Source organism: Euprymna scolopes, chromosome 33, assembly GCF_053919585.1.
Source record: "Euprymna scolopes isolate OS-2025 chromosome 33, ASM5391958v1, whole genome shotgun sequence".
NCBI classification, from domain to species: Eukaryota; Metazoa; Mollusca; class Cephalopoda; order Sepiida; family Sepiolidae; genus Euprymna; species Euprymna scolopes.
The window spans coordinates 73,464,788-73,487,732 of NC_136514.1; the positions used below are offsets into that span (position 1 = coordinate 73,464,788).

Consider the following 22,945-nt stretch of genomic DNA (forward strand, 5'->3'; position numbering starts at 1 on the left):
ACTCTATTAGTGCAATGTTGTATTCTAGTATTGCAATGTTGTATTCTATTATTGCAACGTAGCATTCTATTATCGTAATGTTTTATTCTATTATTGTAACGTGGCATTCTATTATTGCAATGTTGTAATCTATTATGGCAATGTGGTATTCTAGTATTGCAACGTTGAATTCTATTATTGCAATGTTGTATTCTATTATTGCAACGTAGTATTCTATTATTGCAATGTTGTATTCTATTATTGCAACGTTGTATTCTATTATTGCAACGTTGTATTCTATAATTGCAATGTTGTATTCTATTATTGCAACGTTGTATTCTATTATTGCAACGTTGTATTCTATTATTGCAACGTGTCATTCTATTATTGCAACGTTGCATTCTATTATTGCAATGTTGTATTCTATTATTGCAACGTTGCATTCTATTATTGCAATGTTGTATTCTATTATTGCAATGTTGCATTCTATTATTGCAACGTTGCATTCTATTATTGCAACGTTGCATTCTATTATTGCAATGTTGTATTCTATTATTGCAACGTTGTATTCTATTATTGCAACGTTGTATTCTATTATTGCAATGTTTTATTCTATTATTGCAACGTTGTATTCTATTATTGCAACGTTGTATTCTATTATTGCAATGTTGCATTCTATTATTGCAATGTTGTATTCTATTATTGCAATGTTGAATTCTATTATTGCAATGTTGCATTCTATTATTGCAATGTTGCATTCTATTATTGCAATGTAGCATTCTATTATTGCAATGTTGTATTCTATTATTGCAATGTTGTATTCTATTATTGCAATGTTGCATTCTATTATTGCAATGTTGTATTCTATTATTGCAATGTTGTATTCTATTATTGCAACGTTGCATTCTATTATTGCAATGTTGTATTCTATTATTGCAACGTTGTATTCTATTATTGAAACGTTGTATTCTATTGCTGCAATGTTGTATTCTATTATTGAAATGTTGCATTCAATTATTGCAATGTTGCATTCTATTATTGCAACGTAACATTCTATTATTGAAACGTTGCATTCTATTATTGCAATGTTGTATTCTATTATTGCAATGTTGCATTCTATTATTGTAATGTTGTATTCTATTATTGCAATGTTGCATTCTATTATTGAAACGTTGCATTCTATTATTGCAATGTTGTAATCTATTATTGCAATGTTGTATTCTATTATTGCAACGTTGTATTCTATTATTGCAACGTTGTATTCTATTATTGCAATGTTGCATTCTATGATTGCAATGTTGCATTCTATTATTGCAATGTTGCATTCTATTATTACAACGTTGCATTCTATTATTGCAATGTTGTATTCTATTATTGCAATGTTGCATTCTATTATTGCAATGTTGTATTCTATTATTGCAATGTTGCATTCTATTATTGCAACGTTGCATTCTATTATTGCAATGTTGTATTCTATTATTTCAACGTTGTATTCTATTATTGCAACGTTGTATTCTATTATTGCAATGTTTTATTCTATTATTGCAACGTTGTATTCTATTATTGCAATGTTGCATTCTATTATTGCAATGTTGTATTCTATTATTGCAATGTTGCATTCTATTATTGCAATGTTGTATTCTATCATTGCAATGTTGTGTTCTATTATTGCAATGTTGCATTCTATTATTGCAACGTTACATTCTATTATTGCAATGTTGTATTCTATTATTGCAATGTTTTATTCTATTATTGCAATGTTGTATTCTATTATTGCAATGTTGTATTGTATTATTGCAATGTTGTATTCTATTATTGCAATGTTGCATTCTATTATTGCAATGTTGTATTCTATTATTGCAATGTTTTATTCTATTATTGCAATGTCGTACTCTATTATTGCAATGTTTTATTCTATTATTGCAACGTTGCATTCTATTATTGCAATGTTGTATTCTATTATTGCAATGTTTTGTTCTATTATTGCAATGTTGTACTCTATTATTGTAACGTTGTATTCTATTATTGCAACGTTGCATTCTATTATTGCAATGTTGTATTCTATTATTGCAATGTTTTATTCTAGTATTGCAATGTTGTATTCTATTATTGCAATGTTGTACTCTATTATTGCAATGTTGTATTCTATTAATGCAATGTTGTATTCTATTATTGCAATGTTGTATTCTATTATTGCAACGTGGCATTCTATTATTGCAATGTTGAATTCTATTATTGCAAAGTTGTATTCTATTATTGCAATGTTGTACTCTATTATTGCAATGTTGTACTCTATTAGTGCAATGTTGTATTCTATTATTGCAACGTTGCATTCTATTATTGCAATGTTGTATTCTATTATTGCAACGTTGCATTCTATTATTGCAATGTTGTATTCTATTGTTGCAATATTGTACTCTATTATTGCAATGTTGTATTCTATTATTGCAATGTTGTACTCTATTATTGCAATGTTGTATTCTATTATTGCAATGTTGTACTCTATTATTGCAATGTTGTACTCTATTATTGCAATGTTGTATTCTATTATTGCAATGTTGTATTCTATTATTGCAATGTTGTATTCTATTATTGCAACGTTGCATTCTATTATTGCAATGTTGTACTCTATTATTGCAATGTTGTATTCTATTATTGCAATATTGTATTCTACTATTACAATGGTGTGTTGTATTATTGCAACGTTACATTGTATTATTGAAACGTTGTATTCTATTATTGCAATATTGTATTCTATTATTGCAATGTTGTATTCTATTATTGCAATGTTGCATTCTATTATTGCAATGTTGTATTCTATTATTGCAATGTTGTATTCTATTATTGCAATATTGTATTCTATTATTGCAATGTTGTATTCTATTATTGCAATATTGTATTCTATTATTACAATGTTGCATTCTATTATTGCAACGTTACATTCTATTATTGCAATGTTACATTCTATTATTGACATATTGTATTCTATTATTGCAATGTTGTATTCTATTATTGCAATATTGTATTCTATTATTGCAATGTTGCATTCTATTATTGCAACGTTACATTCTATTATTGCAATGTTGTACTCTATTATTGCAATGTTGCATTCTATTATTGCAATGTTGCATTCTATTATTGCAATGTTGTATTCTATTATTGCAATGTTGCATTCTATTATTGCAATGTTGTATTCTATTGTTGCAACGTTACATTCTATTATTGCAATGTTGTATTCTATTATTGCAATGTTGTATTCTATTATTGCAATGTTGTATTCTATTATTGCAATATTGTACTCTATTATTGCAATGTTGTATTCTATTATTGCAATATTGTATTCTATTATTACAATGTTGCATTCTATTATTGCAATGTTGTACTCTATTATTGCAATGTTGTATTCTATTATTGCAATATTGTATTCTATTATTACAATGTTGCATTCTATTATTGCAACGTTACATTCTATTATTGCAATGTTACATTCTATTATTGCAATATTGTATTCTATTATTGCAATGTTGTATTCTATTATTGCAATATTGTATTCTATTATTGCAATGTTGTATTCTATTATTGCAACGTTACATTCTATTATTGCAATGTTGTATTCTACTATTGCAATGTTGTATTCTATTATTGCAATATTGTACTCTATTATTGCAATGTTGTATTCTATTATTGCAATATTTTATTCTATTATTACAATGTTGCATTCTATTATTGCAACGTTACATTCTATTATTGCAACGTTGTATTCTATTATTGCAATGTTTTTTACCAACATGCAGAAATGTTAATGTGATGTGAAAAATATCTTGCTACCCAACTGTGTAATGAGGCTGCCATATAAATCTGGTTTCTAATTCGTAGTAGCCCCATGCGTATTGGTGACAATATATTGGTACATATGTATTGGTGACAATATATTGGTACATATATTGGTGACAATATATTGGTACATATATTGGTGACAATATATTGGTACATATATTGGTGACAATATATTGGTACATATGTATTGGTGACAATATATTGGTACATATGTATTGGTGACAATATATTGGTACATATGTATTGGTGACAATATATTGGTACATATGTATTGGTGACAATATATTGGTACATATGTATTGGTGACAATATATTGGTACATATATTGGTGACAATATATTGGTACATATATTGGTGACAATATATTGGTACATATGTATTGGTGACAATATATTTGTACATATGTATTGGTGACAATATATTGGTACATATGTATTGGTGACAATATATTGGTACATATGTATTGGTGACAATATATTGGTACATATGTATTGGTGACAATATATTGGTACATATATTGGTGACAATATACAATGTTAGAGATTAAAAGAACAGGCAAGCGAGAAAAATAGTCAATTAAAAATACAGCTATTCATTTTTCACAATGTTAAGGGAGAATAAACATTACTAAACAAATAGCGAAAAGAGTTTACAAAACTTTAAACTCAGTCTTTTTACGTCGTCTTTTTTTATGACTAGTTTCCCTAGATAACTGGCTATCTCTACAACACTTTTTTGACTAACTACTCTTTTTGCCTTATTTTAAATCAATACCAATTAGCCAATCAAAATGCTTGAAATCTGAATACAGATTAATCGGCAAAATTGTGCTCTTCTAAATATATTTTCAGTTCTTTATGAGTTCCAGTAACAGTACATTTTGCCAACATTATTGTTGATTTTCTATGTAGTATTTAAAAGGAAAAATGCTTATGACTCTTAGTGTTTTTTAAATAATTGTAAGAAATTAATATCCTAATATTTATTGAAAAAATATAATTGTTTATCTAATATCTAAACTAGAGCACGAATGATTTTTTGATAAATGCCGTAAGCTGATATTTGCCGTATAAGTCATAATTTAATTATGATCAAGATAAATTTGTCAGTCATCTGACCTGTCACACTTTGTGATGCTGAACGTAGGACATCTACAAAAGAGCTGAAAGAACTGCTTCAATTTCATGGATGCTATGTTGGATATGAGACATTACTCTACTAAACCACATCAATGATTGGATTCACCGGTGATATCGAATGGCATAATGGCCGACAAACTCCGTGAGCCTTAAGTGAGATGATACCGTAAAAGCATCAATCCCTCTGTATCTCACCATTTTATAAAGCTTCTGAAGTACAAAAAAATAAGTGGTGGACCAACTTATAAGGTGTAGATGTGGAGCGACCGTCTTACAAAATTTGATGAAATCAATAAAACTGAATACTTAACAATTGTTTGAAGAGTGAATAATTGCGTTACTGTCAACAAAACCAAGCTTCCCTGAACACATATCTTCAGGTATTTGGGAATCAAGAATCAATGCTGATGAAAATCTGAAGTCATAGCACGCATGAATGCGGTCAGATTGAAATGGATAACCACAACTCTAGTGATTTGTGATAAGAATTTGAAATCCAAGAACTATCGCTCAGTCATCAAACCAGTTGCAATTTATGGTGCTGGATGTTTTCTAGCCACAAAGGCATCATTAAAACGGAGATGTTGCGTTGGATATGAGACATTGCTCAAACACATCTCTAATGACAGCATTAGCCGGTGATATCGAGTGGCACTAATCAAAACAAGTTCCATGAGTCTTGAATAAGAAATGACACGGTTATGTCCTGCGAGCAAAAGATAGTATTGACACGAGCTGACAGTTAGTGGTCGGGGTCCAAGAGGACAGCTAAAACAGTAAGTGTCTGTATTTTTGAGATGAGGTGTTTTCATTGATTGAGATTGTCGGACTGACTTCCTCATCTTGGTTGTTATTGTCATAAGGTTTCGGCCGTTTTGCCCTCCGGCCTTCGTCAGGTGTTTTGTATCGAACTGGGGAACCGTTTGTTAGGAGTCTCGAACCCAACCCTTTATTACTATTACGGGGTTACCGAGTTCGGACTCCAGCTAGGCTTTGGGACATAGTTGCTGATTCTCTGTTTCGAATGTTACTTTTTCACTGCCTTCGTTCAGGATTGAACTCAGCACCTTTGGGTAACTGTAAACTTTGATACAACGTCTAGGACCACTCAGCCATATGTCACTGGGACAATTCTTAGCTGGTTTTTGTTAATGTTAAACCTATGTTGTTATTCAAGGTTTTCTCTCTCTATAAGAGGTGTCCAAATTGCATTCAGCTCTATGCTTGGTTTGCTCAGTAGGTTGTTATGTCCGAGCATGTGAGCTGTTTCTTTAAGTTTTCTCACTTTCCAGTGGGTCTCTCTGTTTATTATTTTTACTTAATCCCATAGGGGCCGATGGTCCCCCCTCTCCATCCAGACATGGTTGGCTGTACCCGATTTTTCCGTCTCCCCTTTAGTTACCGCTTTCCGGTGTTCTTCCACCCTTACTTTAAGGGGCGGCATGTTTCACCCTTGTAAACCTTTCTGCAACTGCATGGGATGGAGTATATGCAGTTTTTGGTCATGTTCTCATCCATGCGGGGCTTCACTCGTACCAGGTGTCGTCTGAGTGTTGACTCGCTAAAAACCAACAAGAATTGTCCCTGTGACATATGGCTGAGTGGTCCTAGACGTTGTATCAAAGTTTACAGTTACCCAAAGGTGCTGAGTTCAATCCTGAACGAAGGCAGTGAAAAAGTAACATTCAAAACAGAGAATCAGCAACTATGTCCCAAAGCCTAGCTGGAGTCCGAACACGGTACCCGCGTAATAATAATAAAGGGTTGGGTTCGAGACTTCTAACAAACGGTTCCCCAGTTCGATACAAAACACCTGACGAAGGCCGGAGGGCAAAACGGCCGAAACGTTGTGACAATAACAACCAAGATGAGGAAGTCAGTCCGACAATCTCAATCAGCTAAAACAGTGTTGGCTCAACATGCTTCACCAGGAATTCCAAATCGCCGGTGGTCACTACAATCAGGCACACAACCGAAAGACATTCTGAGACAGAATAATATATGTGGACGCTGTGGTATGATGCGGGACAATACAAGGATGAATATCTTATAATTTAAATTAACACAATTTTACCAATATGGTATGATGGAATAAGTACTAAAAAACTAAAGTGAATACGTTTTTTATTTAAAAAAAAAACATGATTCAACAGTAATAAAAAAAATGGTAAAGAAGAATTAAATATTGATTTTTAGATGCATTCATCTATGTATGAAACGCGTGTATATGTGGTCGTTTTATTAATTTATATCTTGCGGACTATTATTCTCATCTATTGTTTAGTTGTTTCACGACGTTTCGGCAAACTATTTCTCTGGCCTTCGCTAGGTGGTAACCGCAGCGAGATATGAACTCCGAATCTCCTAACTGCATTCTCAGTTTTTACTGCCTTCCATAGTTTTTGTTGTCTCACCACGTTGTGGCCAAGTAAGCCTCTTGTTGGCTTTGGGTAGGATTGACACCGCTATCTTCAGACAATGGTCAAGTGGAACCGTAGAGATTCAACGTCTCTATCCACTGCGCCACTGGCCCCGAACGTGGTGAAACGACAACAACAACTATTGAAGTCAGTAATTGCTGAGGATGCAGTTAGGAGATTTAGCATTCTTATCCCGTCGCAGTTACCACCTGACGAAGGCCAGAGGAATAGTTGGCCGAAACGTCATGAAACAACAACTAAAAAGATGAGGATAATAGTCCGCAATAAATAAAAATTAATAAATAATACTCATCTCAATAATGAATGTCAATTACATAATAATAAATAAAATAACACATAATACTCATCTCAATAATGAATTTCTATTAAAATAATATATTTATACTCGCTTTTATTTTGTCAGTGTGAAAATATGATGAACACTGCGTGTAATTTCAAAGTAATTCGTTCTTTCTTCTCCCAGCGAGTCGTTAATGAAGAACATACTGCGCCAAATATCCTGACGGATTTCACTGTATGATTTTATGTATTTAGTTCTTTTGTTTCGTCAGAAACAATCGGCTCCAACGAATTCTTGGATTTAGGGTAGTTTAGTTTGCGGACGTAATATAGGCAAGTCGTATAATTTGATGCATAAAAAATTAATTTTTCTTTTTTCTATTTGGAATCGATTTTTGGATGAAAATATATTTTCATATAATTTGGAGGCATGTTTTATTTGTTTACTCTATTGAAATGGATAAATGCAACAGTAGGTCTCCAAATTGGGTAAATTCAAAAAGTTATATTTAATGTTAATCCAATTATATACGATAGACGCACGATTTTTTAATATTGTTTATGTACATGCGATATTATCCGCAAGGTTAAGTAATTTGCATGTTGGTCTTTAAAAAAGATATTTTATTTATTTAACGAAAAAAAAGTAATGTTAATGTTTCTGAATTTTTTAGATAAAAATTGATAATTCGTACAATTTGGATTTTTTCAAAATGAAATATTTTAAGTATTATTTGCACAGCGTTTCAATCCATGTAACTTTCGACTTTTTTTCAAATGTATCTTGTCGAACTCGAGAATATTTACGAAATTTTGAACTCGAGAATATTTACGAAATTTCGAAATCGAGAATATTTACGAAATTTCGAAATCGAGAATATTTACGAAATTTCGAAATCGAGAATATTTACGAAATTTCGAAATCGAGAATATTTACGAAATTTCGAAATCGAGAATATTTACGAAATTTCGAAATCGAGAATATTTACGAAATTTCGAAATCGAGAATATTTACGAAATTTCGAAATCGAGAATATTTACGAAATTTCGAACTCGAGAATATTTACGAAATTTCGAACTCGAGAATATTTACGAAATTTCGAAATCGAGAATATTTACGAAATTTCGAAATCGAGAAATACTAATATAGTCCACAATGGCATGTGTCGCAGTAAATCAAGTACTTGAAAAAATTCAGCTGTAAGTTACATTGTTCTGGAGGTTGAAGGTTCAATCTTCAGTGCAGGTGACATTCAAAATACAACTGTCAATTATTTAGGATTTCTATACAATTATATTACGAGAGCATGTTACCTCCGTGGGTCAAAAAATGGGTTCTGATTTAAATTCCGTACAGATCCCCGATTTTGAGAGAAAAATTAACGAGTTCAAAGGAAAGATTCCCGAATTCAAAAAAAAAGATTGCAGAATTCAAAAGAAAGATTTTCCAGTTCAAAAGAAAGATTGCAGCGTTCAAAAGAAAGAGTGCAGCGTTCAAAAGAAAGATTCCAGAGTTCGAGAGAAAGATTCTCGAGTTCGGCAAGATACACCTGAAGAAGATGGGAGGTTATATCGACCGAAACGTTGTGCGAATAACCCGCAAGATGTGAACAATAATCTGTATAATACAAATACTATGAATTATAAATTGTTAATAGTTTTTCAAATTTCAATATTATCATACGAAAACAATGCTTTTTAATGTGTCTCCATCTCCGTTCATAACAAGCGTGCTTTGACTTTCGCACCAAAATTTGAACAGCATTCTTACAATATGAAGAAAAAGAAAAATATATAATCTTAAAAATGGAATATATTCCAAAAGTCTAAGCTTAAAAGAAATTTTATTTAAACAAAAGAATTACACATTGTAAATGGGTTTTTCAAATTTCAGTACATTTATCATTTCAATACATTTATCAGACGAAAACAATGCTTTAAAAATGCGTCCAGTTTTCTTCTGTTTAATAACATAATAATTCTTCTTTTATTCAATGATAATTTCTATTTTAAGATAATAAATAGTTCGGCTTTTCAATCTTCTTTTTGCTTTTTTTCATGAAGGTGCGATTTACTTCTATGCTGCAAGTTGAAAGGCAAATTGATTTTTTTCATTTAACAGTTAAAAATTAAATAAGAAATTACCGAAATGTTTATCTATACTAATAAATGAGAAAGATTTTGTGTTGTGTTTTTAATAAAGTTATGAATAGAAATTAATGTTTTCATCAACCCAATAACTAGGACACCAAATAATTTATTTTTAAAATCTATACGATAATATATTATATATAATATATTTATATAAAATGGGTTTATAAATTCCAACGAGAGAAAGATGTATATTTAAATAGGTGGGGGGGGGTCACCAACAATGTGTATTTTTTAACATTATTTTATCATTTCGTGTCTTGGTTTTTCATTGAAAATTATGTTTAGATCATTGTAATAATGTTTTTAAATCATTGAAATCGTTTTTAACGCGTTTCAGACGTTCTGTGAAGCGTCCTCTTCAGAAATTATTTAAAATGCTTAGAATATATTCAAGATGTGTTGAAGATATAAAAAGAACATTTTCGTAGTTCATTTGAAATGTTTCCGAGAGGTGGGAACGTGTAAGTGAATCTACTTTCCATTCGTATATTCAATTTTTATTACTGTTTTATTGGGCTGTGGTCACTACTGTCTTATCTCTCTCTCTCTCTCTCTCTCTCTCTCTCTCTCTCTCTCTCTCTCTCTCTCTCTCTCTCTCTCTCTTTCTGCTTGTGTTTTTATTTATCTTTCTTTGTTTTTTCTCATTTTTTCCCTTAGGGTAGGATGTGTGTGTGCGCGTGTGTGTTTTCTTTTATTGGTTTGAAGAATGTGTGTACTGTTTTATAGGATTATAAAGTTATTTGCTTCCCTAGGAAGGTAACTGTGATCCAAGGTCGTTACTAATGTGTATGTATGATGAGAGGGGTACCAGCTCCTCTGAAATAAGGGTAGGGGTGTTTTCATTCAATTTTAATATTTATTTTTTGGATTCTTAGATTTTAGTATTGTGATTTTTCGTTTCAGTCTTAAACTGTTCGGGTATTCTTAATATTATGTTTTTTAGATAAAGAGGTGTATTTATTTATTTTTAATGTTTCTATTTATTTGTATCTCTATATATAATATATATATTATATATATATATATATATATATATATATATATATATATATATATATATATATATATATATATATATATATATATATAGTACTGCTTACTGCATAATTACTCTGGAGAAATTCATTTATATAAAATATAATATATAGATAAACTTTCAATTCGATAGTAAAACAATTGGGATTTAATGGGTTAATGTTTCAAATTTGTCAAGTAGAGTTCATAAATATAAGATTTAAAAATAACTTTTGTTGCTAAAGTCGAATTCTTTTCTCCTTTTTTTTTCAGTGATCAAAACTGCACATTACACGAAGTGATGACTGATTCAATTTCATCGAACACGATCGAATTTGGAGACAGGATTACGAACGTATCAAATCCGATTCAAATTAAATTTGACGAATGGAAGGTAAGTTTCAATCACTTGTTATATTATCATCAAGGAAAGGTAACACAAGTTATGTTCTTACCGACAAGCGATTAAGAAACCAAATAATTTTGTTTTACATAGGAATCGCCACTTATCAAGGCCCAAAGGCCACTCGAGGATAAGGGTTAAAGTGTTAACAGTAGTCAATGGGACACTATCGTAGTTACCGTTAGAAGTGTAAATTTGGTAAATTGGATTACTTAAGGGGAACCGCTCATCCAGAACTTGTTTACATTGGACTTGAAGACGATCATATTGTAGTCAGCTGGAAAGCAGGATAACGGAAGACAGTTCCAGAGACATGAAGTTCTAAGAAAGAATCTTTGTTCATGGAATCTACGTTTAGGTTTAGGCACAGATAAAGAGTTGGTGAAATTATTGATAGTGTTTTCAGATAGACAAGTGTTTCCCGTGAAAGTTTGGCGAGGAGGATTATAGATTAGAGCTTAGACGAGCACTTACTATTAAAATAGCGATAAAGAAAAGACAAGCACGCAACGTCTCTTCTGTTGGAAAGAGATTGCATGGAGGATAAACAGTCATCCACTACGAGACAATAAGTTTATTTTTAACTCTGCCAGGGCAGGATAAGGTCTTTCTAGCAGCTCCTGCCCAGATGTGGCAACAATACTCCATCCTTGGACGATCTGACTCTTACATAGTTAGAGAATTGCATCAGCAGTGAAATATTTACTGTATCGATAGAAGGATCCCATCATTTTTCCAGCGACCTTGGCAACGGATTTTATGTACATGTTCCATTTCAGATCAGGAGTAAAGGTCAAGCCTAGAAGCTTTTTATCTTAGGCGTATTAAACGTTTCAATCTACATTCTTGGACCGCATCTCCTCCGTATGGCTTCCTGTGAGAAATTCATTTTTAAAAACCGTTTTTCTCTCTCACTCGACAAATGTGATGTCATCATATTCCCACAATGGTTCAACTATATGTTTTGTCTAGCTCGTTTGACCACTTGTTTCAACTCATTTTATCCGTCTTTGGGTCCAATTTTTTTTGTAACTAGCTTACCCTGACATGTACTAATGTGACCTTTATCAAAATTCACTCTAGCTTACTTAATTGCTACTTACGTATGTAGCAATAATATCTTTCAGTTTGTTAGTGTTATTTGCTTATTCAGACTACTGTTCTTATATTGAGTGTTATTTTCACATCGTTTCGACCGAGGTAACTTCCGTCCTTCTTTAGATGTATCTTGTTGAACTCTGGACTTTCTGTTCAACTAAGAAATCTGCACAGAAATTTGAACGAAATCTTTTTATTTAATCAAGGATTGTAGAATGCTCTCCTTCCGGATAGAAGCCTTAATTCGCAGATGATGTTGCAGTATTTTCATTTGCTTTGTGATCTTTGAAGGCGGATAAATGTTACATTTTCAATAATAAAATAAAGAACTTGTTGGTGTTTATTGGTGCTGGTCTATTACGCATTTTCTGCTTCCTTTCATCGTCGCATTTTCATCTAGAAATAAGCTTCTCTTGACGAAGAAAGTAACACAAGGAGACATTTGCTGAGTTTTCTTCAAGTTTTTATTTTAATAAAATGTACCCAGAAGAAGGAGACTTATATTCTGGCAACTAATTATTTACTTCTGAACTTCCTAACATAACTGAAATGAGTGACGTAGACGGACAAAAGGATCGAAGAAAATTCGCCTTAGATTACAATCTTTCTATATAATTGGCAGTATTTTATTCGCACGACTTTCATGTAGAAACTCAAGTGAAAAACTTTGTTCCTCGTAGCTCGAAAATATGCCGTCATTCGGTATCGTTCGACTGTTTTACTACGGCGCTTGACATGCTGCCCCTGCATCAACTATACGTTACCTACCTCTAGAAACGATTTTGTTTACAAATTAAATTTATCCTGATATGCACTAAATGTGACCCTTGTCAAAATTCACACTAGCTAACTTAATCGCTATCGACCTATAGTCCTTAGTCTGTAACATAGATAGGCCATGACTTCTGGGTTACAGACTTTACAGACGACGCGGAATTTAGACGTACATAGATTTTGAAAATGTGCTTGATTATGACTAATACCACGCCTCGCTCGACAACTGCCAAACCCAACTCTGGTTTGTGGTCTTCTTATTTATTTTCTCTTCTGCTATGTCGTTGTCTCTCACAATTGCGATTGCCGAGAAGTGTGCAGTGGCTCACAATTATAAAAAATAAAATAGATAAAGCACACATTCCGACACATTTTGCTAAAAAACATTTTCACTGTGAGTTGGTGTAATACAATCGACACTCTATCGCTGCAATCCACACCTCGATAGTCATTTGCGTCGGTTGATTAATTCATTTTCCCATCTGCTCCGAACTACAATCTGCGTTCTACTATGTCCAACTCGCAACTTTCATCAACTTAAAACCATTGTCAACTGTCGCAAACGCAAGACTGTCTGCAAATTATTCCCAACCGTCGTAAACTGTCACAAAATTCACGACCACGCCTAAAACTGCCCATAAACTGTGCTCAATTTTTGTTGTTTAACAAACCCATTCAGCCTCTTTGTGCACCCTGGTTAACAACCTTTGTTCGGTCGATAAATTAATTCCTTTATATATAATACTAGCAGAAGTACCCATCGTTGACTGGGTTCAAAAACAGCCTACAGAAAATGGACGGTGATTGATGAAAGTATGATAGATTATGAAAAAGAGGGGGTTGTAAAGAGATAGGTTTTGATAAAAATTTTACCCTAAGCAAAAGATGATGAAAGTAAAGAGAATTTTCGCGAAAAAATGATTTTTATATCAACTTTGTTTCCATTCGTAGACAAGAGTGACCAACAAAATGATGTTTCCTTACAAAGAGAAAATGTTACGTATAGAATAATATAAATATACAAGAAATAAATGTTACCATATAAATAAAAGTTACTTTTATGGTAGAAAAGTTCATTGGTTTGTTAAGTAGTTTGTAAAAAAATTTTTTTTTTTAATTCACGAAGCGGTTTAAAAAGAATCAAAATGGCAGCGTCTTTGAAATGGAGAGCCGCGTTTTCAATTTAAAGGAGGAGCACCTGAGCATTCTGTGTTAGCAATTTAAGACAGGTCCGTTAACGTAAGGAATATTTATAAACATATTTTAATGTTTTCCGTTATTTTGTGCTTGCAGAATATTCGATTATGGCATGAGAATAAGGGCTAGAGTGTATAGTAGTCAATGGGACAATATCATATTAATCGTTAGTGTAAATTTGGAAAGTTGGATTACTTAAGGGAACGGCTCATCGAGAACTTTTTTTACGACCATATTGTATTTAGCTAGAAAGCAGGCCAACCGAAGTGAGTTCGACAGGTGTGCAGTTCTAAGAAAGAAGCTTTGTTCATGGAATCTACGTTTAGGTTTAGGCACAGATAAAGAGTGGTGGAAATTATTGATAGTGGTTTCAGATAGATGAGTGTTTTTCGTAAAATTTTTGCGAGGGGTGGGGACCATATATTGGAGTTCAAGCGAGCACTTGCCATGAAAAAAAGGATAAAGCAGAGAAAGGTTCGCTACATCTCTTCTGTGAGAAAGAGGTTGCAGAGAAGAAAAAAGGGCATCTCCTACGAGGCTACGAAGTGTATTTTGAACTCTGTAAAGGCAGGATAAGACTTTCTAGCAGATCTTGTCCAGATGTGGCAGCAATACTCCATCGTTGGACTATTATTATATACAAGTTAAATTTGGTTAAATATGTCATCGGATAGTTCCCAAAAATGTCTCGCTAATTTCATTTTACGCTCTTCTTGTTCTTAATCTAACCTGGCATCTTTTGTAAAGATCTATTTGCGAAATTATCGATTGGTTTATGGATCGAATTAATTTTTCACAGCATCTTTTAACCATCAATTATCAATTATGTTGGTGACTATATATTTTACTTCTCACCAAAAACAAATTTGTAGAAAAAAAAAAATTTTAATTGGCAAAATAACATGTGACAAAAATATCATTTTGACATAGAAATATTAATTATCTGTATTTTTGAGATGAGGTGTTTTCATTGATTGAGATTGTCGGACTGATTTCCTCATCTTGGTTGTTATCGTCACAACGTTTCGGCCGCTTTGCCCTCCGGCCTTCATCAGGTGTTTTGTATCGAACTGGGGAACAGTTTGTTAGGACTCTCGAACCCAACCCTTTATTATTATTACGGGGGTACCTTGTTCGGACTCCAGCTAGGCTCTGGAATATAGTTGCTAATTCTCTGGGGGTTTTTTAATGTTACTTTTTTTACACCGAAAAACGGTAACTAAAGGGGAGACGGGTATAGCCAACCATGTCTGGATGGAGAGAGGGGACCATCGCCCCCTATGGGATGAAGCAAAAATAATAAACAGAGAGACCCACTGGAAAGTGAGAAAACTTAAAGAAACAGCTCTCATGCTCGGACATAACAACCTACTGAGCAAACCAAGCATAGAGCTGAATGCAATTTGGACACCTCTTATAGAGAGAGAAAACCTTGAATAACAACATAGGTTTAACATTAACAAAAACCAACTAAGAATTGTCCTAGTGACATATGGCCGAGTAGTCCTAGACGTTGTATCAAAGTTTACAGTTACGACAATCTCAATCATTGACATAGAAATGTTAATTATGTTGTTACGAAACAACAAAATGAAAACTGATTTAAAAGAATCTCCCATGATTTAAGTACATGTAAAGTTAGCGGGCTTTTCAGATTGAGTAAGATATTTAAGATAGATGAAGTAATCAATGCTTCCGTTCAGTCTCAGGAGACAATGGATACCTCCTGTAAGGGTAGGTACGCGTGTGATTGTGAGGCAACTGAATCGGCACTGCTTGAGTCCTGTGGCAAGGAGAAGAGTTATATATATATATATATATATATATATATATATATATATATATATATATATATTTGGTTAAAGGGAAAATTATTCCCAACTCGCATTTAGGTAAAAATGCACTTTCGTAAATAACTGAATTCATTCAAAACGTATCGCAAAAACAAAAACAAATAGCATCTATATATCATAGCTATATATATATTATGGAAATATATTATTGATATATATTATAGATATATAGACACCACTAAACCTGTTTGTAAAACGTCAACGTTTTATACAATAATAGCAACGTCGTCATTTCGTGTGTTTACTATTTTCTGAGTCAATTTCTATGGATGAACATTGGCGCTATAAGTGTTAATAGAAGTAACGATTTTTTTTTTCAGCTATTGGATTTTCATATTTACATTGTAAAACAAATAGATTTTCTAATAAACTACACATACGAGAGTTAATAAAATAAAATTAATTTTGACATCTTCTGTTGACACTTATGTATCTAAAGATAGTGTTGCTTACAGGCCTCTGTACATTTTTCGAAAAAGGCGCCAGAAAATAAGGATCACCCTCTATCATTTTAAATAATTAAATCAAAACGAACTTTTTTATGTCGATTTTGTATTTGTAATTTTTATTATCTCAAGTCATATACTCTATTATACGAATATATTTTTTTAATATTGGAAACCTGTTATAAAAAAAGTCTCCGTTTGAACTTCATATCGCGTAATATTTGACTTTAATATTATTTAAAGCTTTTAAATGTAATTACTTTTCAGAATTCTGTTTTTTTGTTGTAATTTAAATAATTATGTTACCGAGAAAAAATATATCAAGAAAAAGTGTTTATTTTCTTTAACATATTAATATTGGTTTTATATCTAATTTTATTTACGACTTTGAGGTAAGTGAAATAAATAACGGGATTTTATAATAATAAAAAATTAACTATTTTTTAATTATTTGATCCTTTCAACTTTAAAAAAAATGTTGACATTTTTATTGATCAACATTTATTTTGTTTAGCTTTCGAAACATTCAATATGGGGGGATACAACACCTAAAAATATTTCCTCTAATATATTTAACAAAATCTGCTTTTATTATGTAAGTTTTTATAATAATATATAAATATCGAAAATTTCAAGAAAATGTGGCGAGTATTTGATTTTTGCTAGATTTTTAAAACATGGGTATGTCAACTGCTTCAAAAACGTCACTACATAGGAACGTTGTTTTAAAGCGTCGATGATGTAAACACGATTTTTGTTTCTCATTTTCATTTTTTTTTTTTGTATGCTGTAAAAAAATTAAATAAATATTAGCAGTTTACTTGAAGCTTCTTTTAAATAGTAAAAAAGTTAGGATAATAATATTAAATTAAATTACAGTTACATGGTGTAACACACGGCAGGGGTTAAAACTGTAACACGCGTTGGAGGTACCTATAGAGATATATTATAGATATATATTATAGACCGCCAATGTAATAAACATTCTTTAGTTCCTATAACTTTCAAAACAGGAATGGGTTCGGATAAGTAAATATGTGTTATCGCAGAAATAAATTGCTCTAGAAATAGACTAACAAAATATGCAGTCGCATATTTTTTAAAACTAGGCTGGTAAAATTCATTCATAATATAAGGGTCATTTTGAGAATTAAATATTATTTTCTTTTAATTACTTAGCAGCTAAGCCCGGCTTTGCTCAGAGACTATCAACTGTTCATAACTTTATGTGCACACACACATATATATATATATATATATATATATATATATATATATATATATATATATATATATATATATATATATATATATACTAGCATGGGGCCCCGGCGTTGTCCGGGTGTTTGAAGGTGTGTGTTGAGCAAAAAAAATGTGGTAGCAGGAAGGCAGGCTCGAACCCGTACCGTGAAGGAGGAAAAGAATAGGAAAAAACGTCACGTCTTTGCTGTTACGACGACCACCAAACCTGAAGTGACGTAGGCTTAAATTAAGGCTAGACAATCGAAAAGAGAGAATGACTTTCGAAAATATCAGTGAAAAAGCGACCCCTCCCCGTAGAAAAGTGCCAAGTTGAGGGTGAAGAAATTAATGTGTTTAACTATTCTTTCGATATTTGTCGTCTTAAGGATCGATCTTATAAACGATACTGATCTTGTGAAAATCCGTCGCCTCTGTCGAAGATTTCAGGCAGACATGCAAACATACATACATACATTTATATATTTGTAGCTCAAATTTTCGACCCAAACCGATTAAAAACCTTGCGCTACCTCTGAATATCTTTTATGTAAAATTTCAAATTTTTAAACCAGAAATTGTCTGAGTAATTTGATAGAAACCGCAGAGGTCAATTTTTTTTTTAATTTGACCCGTATTATGACCACTTAACATTTATTGTTTTGGGTTCAAATCCAGTTATTAAGTTAGAGCCATTTCCAAGGAACCTATATCTAAGATTTCAAGTGTTTAGACCCAAAATTGTCGGAGGAGTTTGGTAGAGTTCTCAAAGGTCAAATGGTTGAACTTTGACCCCTTAACAGCCAAATTTCTGGCCGAAAACGGATTACAAAGATTTTCCCAAAATCTCAGTCCCCACTATATCAAATTTCGAGTTTGTAGACTTAAAATTGACAAAGTTATTGTGCAGGGAAATGTACACAGACAAACAGACAGACACACACACACACACACACACAGACACGTTCACTTTTATATATATACAAGCATGGGTGCCCGGCGTTTCCCGGGTGTGTGGAGGTATATGCTGAGCAAAACAAAAACAAAAAAAACGGTCAATTTTTTTAAATTTTGACACCATTTATGACTCCTTAAAATTTATTGTTTTGGGCTCTAATCGAGTTATTAAGTTAGATCCATGTCCAAGGAACCTATATCTAAAATTTCAAGTGTTTAGACCCAAAATTGTCAGAGGAGTTTTGTAGAGTTTTCAAAGGCCAAATCGCTGAACTTTGACCCCTTAACAGCCAATTTTCTGGCCGAAAACCGATCACATAGATTTTTCCAAATCTCAGTACCCTGTATACAAAATTTCGAGTCTGTAGACTATAAATTGACAGAGTTATTGTGAAGGATACTGTATACAGGCACACAGACAGACAAACACGTCCATTTTTAAATTGACCGCTTTTTTTCTTTTTCTTTTTTTCTTTTTTTTTTTTTTTTGGCTCAATATACACCTCCAAATACCTGTGCAACGCCGGGCACCCATGCTAGTATATCTATAAAAGTTAACGTGTCTGTGTATCTGTGTGTCTTTGTGTCTGATTGTGTACATTTCCCTACGAAATGACTCTGTCAATTTTAAGTCTACAGAACCGAAATTTGATATACAGGGTACTAAAGTTTGGGAAAATGTTTGTGGTCGTTTTTCAGCCAGAAATATGGCTGTTAAGGGGTCAAAAATCAACGATTTGACCTTTGAGAACTCTACAAAACTCCTCCGACAATTTGGGGTCTTAACACTTGAAATTTTAGATATAGGTTCCTTGGACGTGGATCTAACTTAAAAATTTGATTTGAGCCCAAAACAATAAATTTTAAGGGGTCATAATAGGTGTCAAAGTTAAAAAAATTACCGCTTTTTTTTTTTTGCTCAACATACACCTCCAAATACTCGGGCAACGCCGGGAACCCATGCTAGTGTATATATAAAACAGCGTGAATATGTACAGTAGGCAAGAGTACACAGACAAGCTTTTTATAGGTACATAGATATTGGACGCAATATATAATAATGATTTAAAAAGTAAATAAAAAAGACTCGTGCGCCGAGAATCGAAACCAAAGCGTTCAGTTCACGATTTATTTTTGCCTCTGTCGTCATGAAGACATTTATAATGCAAGGCTAAAAATTAAAACATAAACCAATAGTTACTACTTTATGCATTCGTAATGCCGGCATTCGAACTTCACGTGGCAATTTTTTTTTTTTTTAATTTTCTCACTTTTGCACCGATTTTTCCCGGGTAAAACCCAAATATAAAGTTTTGCATGGATACAAATACCTTATATATGAAGTTTCATGTCTGTAGACCAAAAACTCTAGAAGGAATTTGGTAGGCAAAATTTGTTAAACAAAAATATATACGTATACATAAATATATATGGAAACTATTTTGTGTTTACTGTAAACTTTTTACGCAAATATTATTCAAGTATAAATCATGTAGAATAACTGCATGAATATAATTATACGTAATAGTTAACTAAAGATGATCATCCCATAAGAAAACCGAAAAAACTAATAGGGAATTAATTAAAATGAATGTTTAAAAGAATATGCATATAAGCAAGATATTTTATAGGAGTATAGAAGATAGATAGATATCTCGCATTTCGTATGCGTTTGCATATTAATTTTAGATGTCGGCACCTCATGGAGAGAGAATATGGACACACCCGATGTTGTTGTAAAGTCTGACTCGATCTTTCCAGCGACTTAGACTTTACAACAATCGCCAGCAACAACGGACGTATACGATTTTCTCTCAATGAGTGACGATCCCATCGGGTTAATACTCGTGTATAAAATGAAGGAAAAAAAACTTTTCTTCTATGAGTAAGTTGTATTAACACCGAAAGTCTTAGAAAAAAAAATGTTAATAAATAAAAATAGAGATATAACATTATTTGGTTTTCAAATTAAAATTACGAAATAGTCTTCACAGATTCGAGCAAATTTTTCTATTCAATATTTTAATGCACGGAGTCGCTATTTTCGTCTCTTATTTGACTCAAATATCACAAATCAATTTATTTGATTTGATTTGAGTTTAATTATCAATAATTTCGATTGCAAGAAGAACATTAGAATTACGATATTTCCGAAAATAGTAAAACGTTGCCATGAATTTTTTAATTTGTTTAATTTGCGTGAGTTATTTCAGAAAAAAAAAATGAATAAATGCGATTGATTGTCGTTTTAAAATCGTCACAGAATTTCATCTCGTGGAAATGAATTGACACCATTCTTTGGGTCACGCATGTCATCTTGTTTCGCTTTTGCGGGCGAGATCTAAATTTGCAGATGTTGACGCGATAAAGGCCGACTTAAACAGATAGAATCATTTAGTGTAATTTCTTTTCAAATTGAAAATCTTTCGAAACAAAGCATGAAGCCAGTTGAAAAGATTATTTCAAGGTCAAAAGCTAGCCAGATGGATGATTGGTGTTGGATAAATAAAATTAGATCCAGTAAACTGCAATTATTTCTCCTTTGTCAGAATCATCGTTCACGGAATGTGAAGATTAAAGTACGAAATATGGGAAACACGCGTTACGAAGTTGCTGAATGTTCCACTTTCTACTTTTTTTTAATGACTAAGATGTATAACTAACTATGGTTTAATAGTTATCCTCATCAAAAAGCAACCTACAATTAATAACAATTTCGATTTTTTTTTCATTGAATTCGAATTGAAAAGAAATAATAATTTTCACTGAAACAATTTGAAAGCATTTGCACGAAAAAAAAAATCACAAAACTTTCGTTCGACACCATTCGACGTTTTCCATAAGCCACCCGGGAGATTCCGACGATAGCACGGTCTTTATACTGCACAACTACTCTTTTTTAGCATTGGCTCGCCAGCAGTAGTAGTAGTAGTAGTAGTAGTAGTATTGGTAGTGGTAGCGATAGTGGTAGCAGTAGTAGTTGTAAAACTATTAGTAGTAGTAGTTGTAGTAATAGTGATAGTGTATTTCCTCCCATGTGAGACATTTTTCACTTTATACAACCTAACCCTAACCTCAAGCTTAATCCTAACTTAACGCTAATATAACCATTACCCTAAGCCGACACATGTCCAAGCATCACTACAAAAAGTAGGTCATGGGCGTGTGCGCGAACTGCGCATTAATGGCAGAGCATTGTTGGCAATAGTCATTTTTTAATATTTGTGACGAAGATCTTCAACAAATTATCCGAAAACTCACCAACGTTTACTGTTTTATTATTAGCATTGACAGTAGTAGTAGTAGTAGTAGTAGTAGAAGTAGTTTTTGTTGTTATTGTTGTAACTCCACCCGTGTGACACATTTTGCATATATGAGTACTACATAAAACTCTTGGGCAATAAGGTCCATCGGTTATGGAACCTGAGTGTTTTAGTAGTAGTAGTAGTAGTAGTAGTAGTATAGGTTTTCTTCGTATTACGTTGCATTATGCATATCAAGATTGCTTCATTGCAGGTTGACTGAAATTCTGTCGAGAATTTTTGTAGCTTAAAATGCCTAAAAGGCACCAAATATTTTATTATAATAGAGATGTGCCCATCCGGTGTTAAGCTTTCGATATTAACAGTTTTTCTTTGTCGGTTGTCTTTATCTTATCACCATGGCAACATAATGCATTGCTGACAAATGCCAGTAAGTGTTGAACGTTAATGGAGATAATGTCGATCAGAAAACGTAAATGAGATTTTCGAAATTGGTAATCTTTGTTTTTTTGGGGTTTTTTTTTATTCACCCTTCAAATATCCATCCGATATCGCTGATAAACAACTTCTTCAACCGCCAATATGTATCCATGTGTCGAGCTTTTTATTATTATTATTTTCGGACAAATTGAAACCTAAAATGAATCTTTATCGTATTTTTATCGATTATTGTCTATTGCTCGAGATGGAATGATAATCAATGAATGTTTCACACTCCCATATTTTTATTGTCATCGAAATCGGTGAAATCGACCATTTTTCAATCAAATCGGTTAGTTGCCTGCTCTAGGTTGTGACGCATCGTAGTGCACCGGGTGGAAGCTTCACATGCCTCCCGCAGTAATTTAGAGCACAATACATTGTGTTTTACA

The 22,945-nt window shown here is 32.5% G+C and overlaps 1 protein-coding gene across 2 annotated transcripts in view; it reads left to right on the plus strand.

The window, feature by feature from the left end:
- LOC145258296 (uncharacterized) overlaps positions 1-22,945 on the plus strand; it is a 944,200-nt gene that overhangs the window by 680,025 nt on the left and 241,230 nt on the right. For both annotated transcript variants that reach the window (XM_080116333.1, XM_080116334.1), the window contains exon 3: positions 11,117-11,237. In XM_080116333.1, coding sequence (XP_079972459.1) covers positions 11,117-11,237 — 121 coding nt within the window. The remainder of the gene's footprint in view (positions 1-11,116; positions 11,238-22,945) is intronic.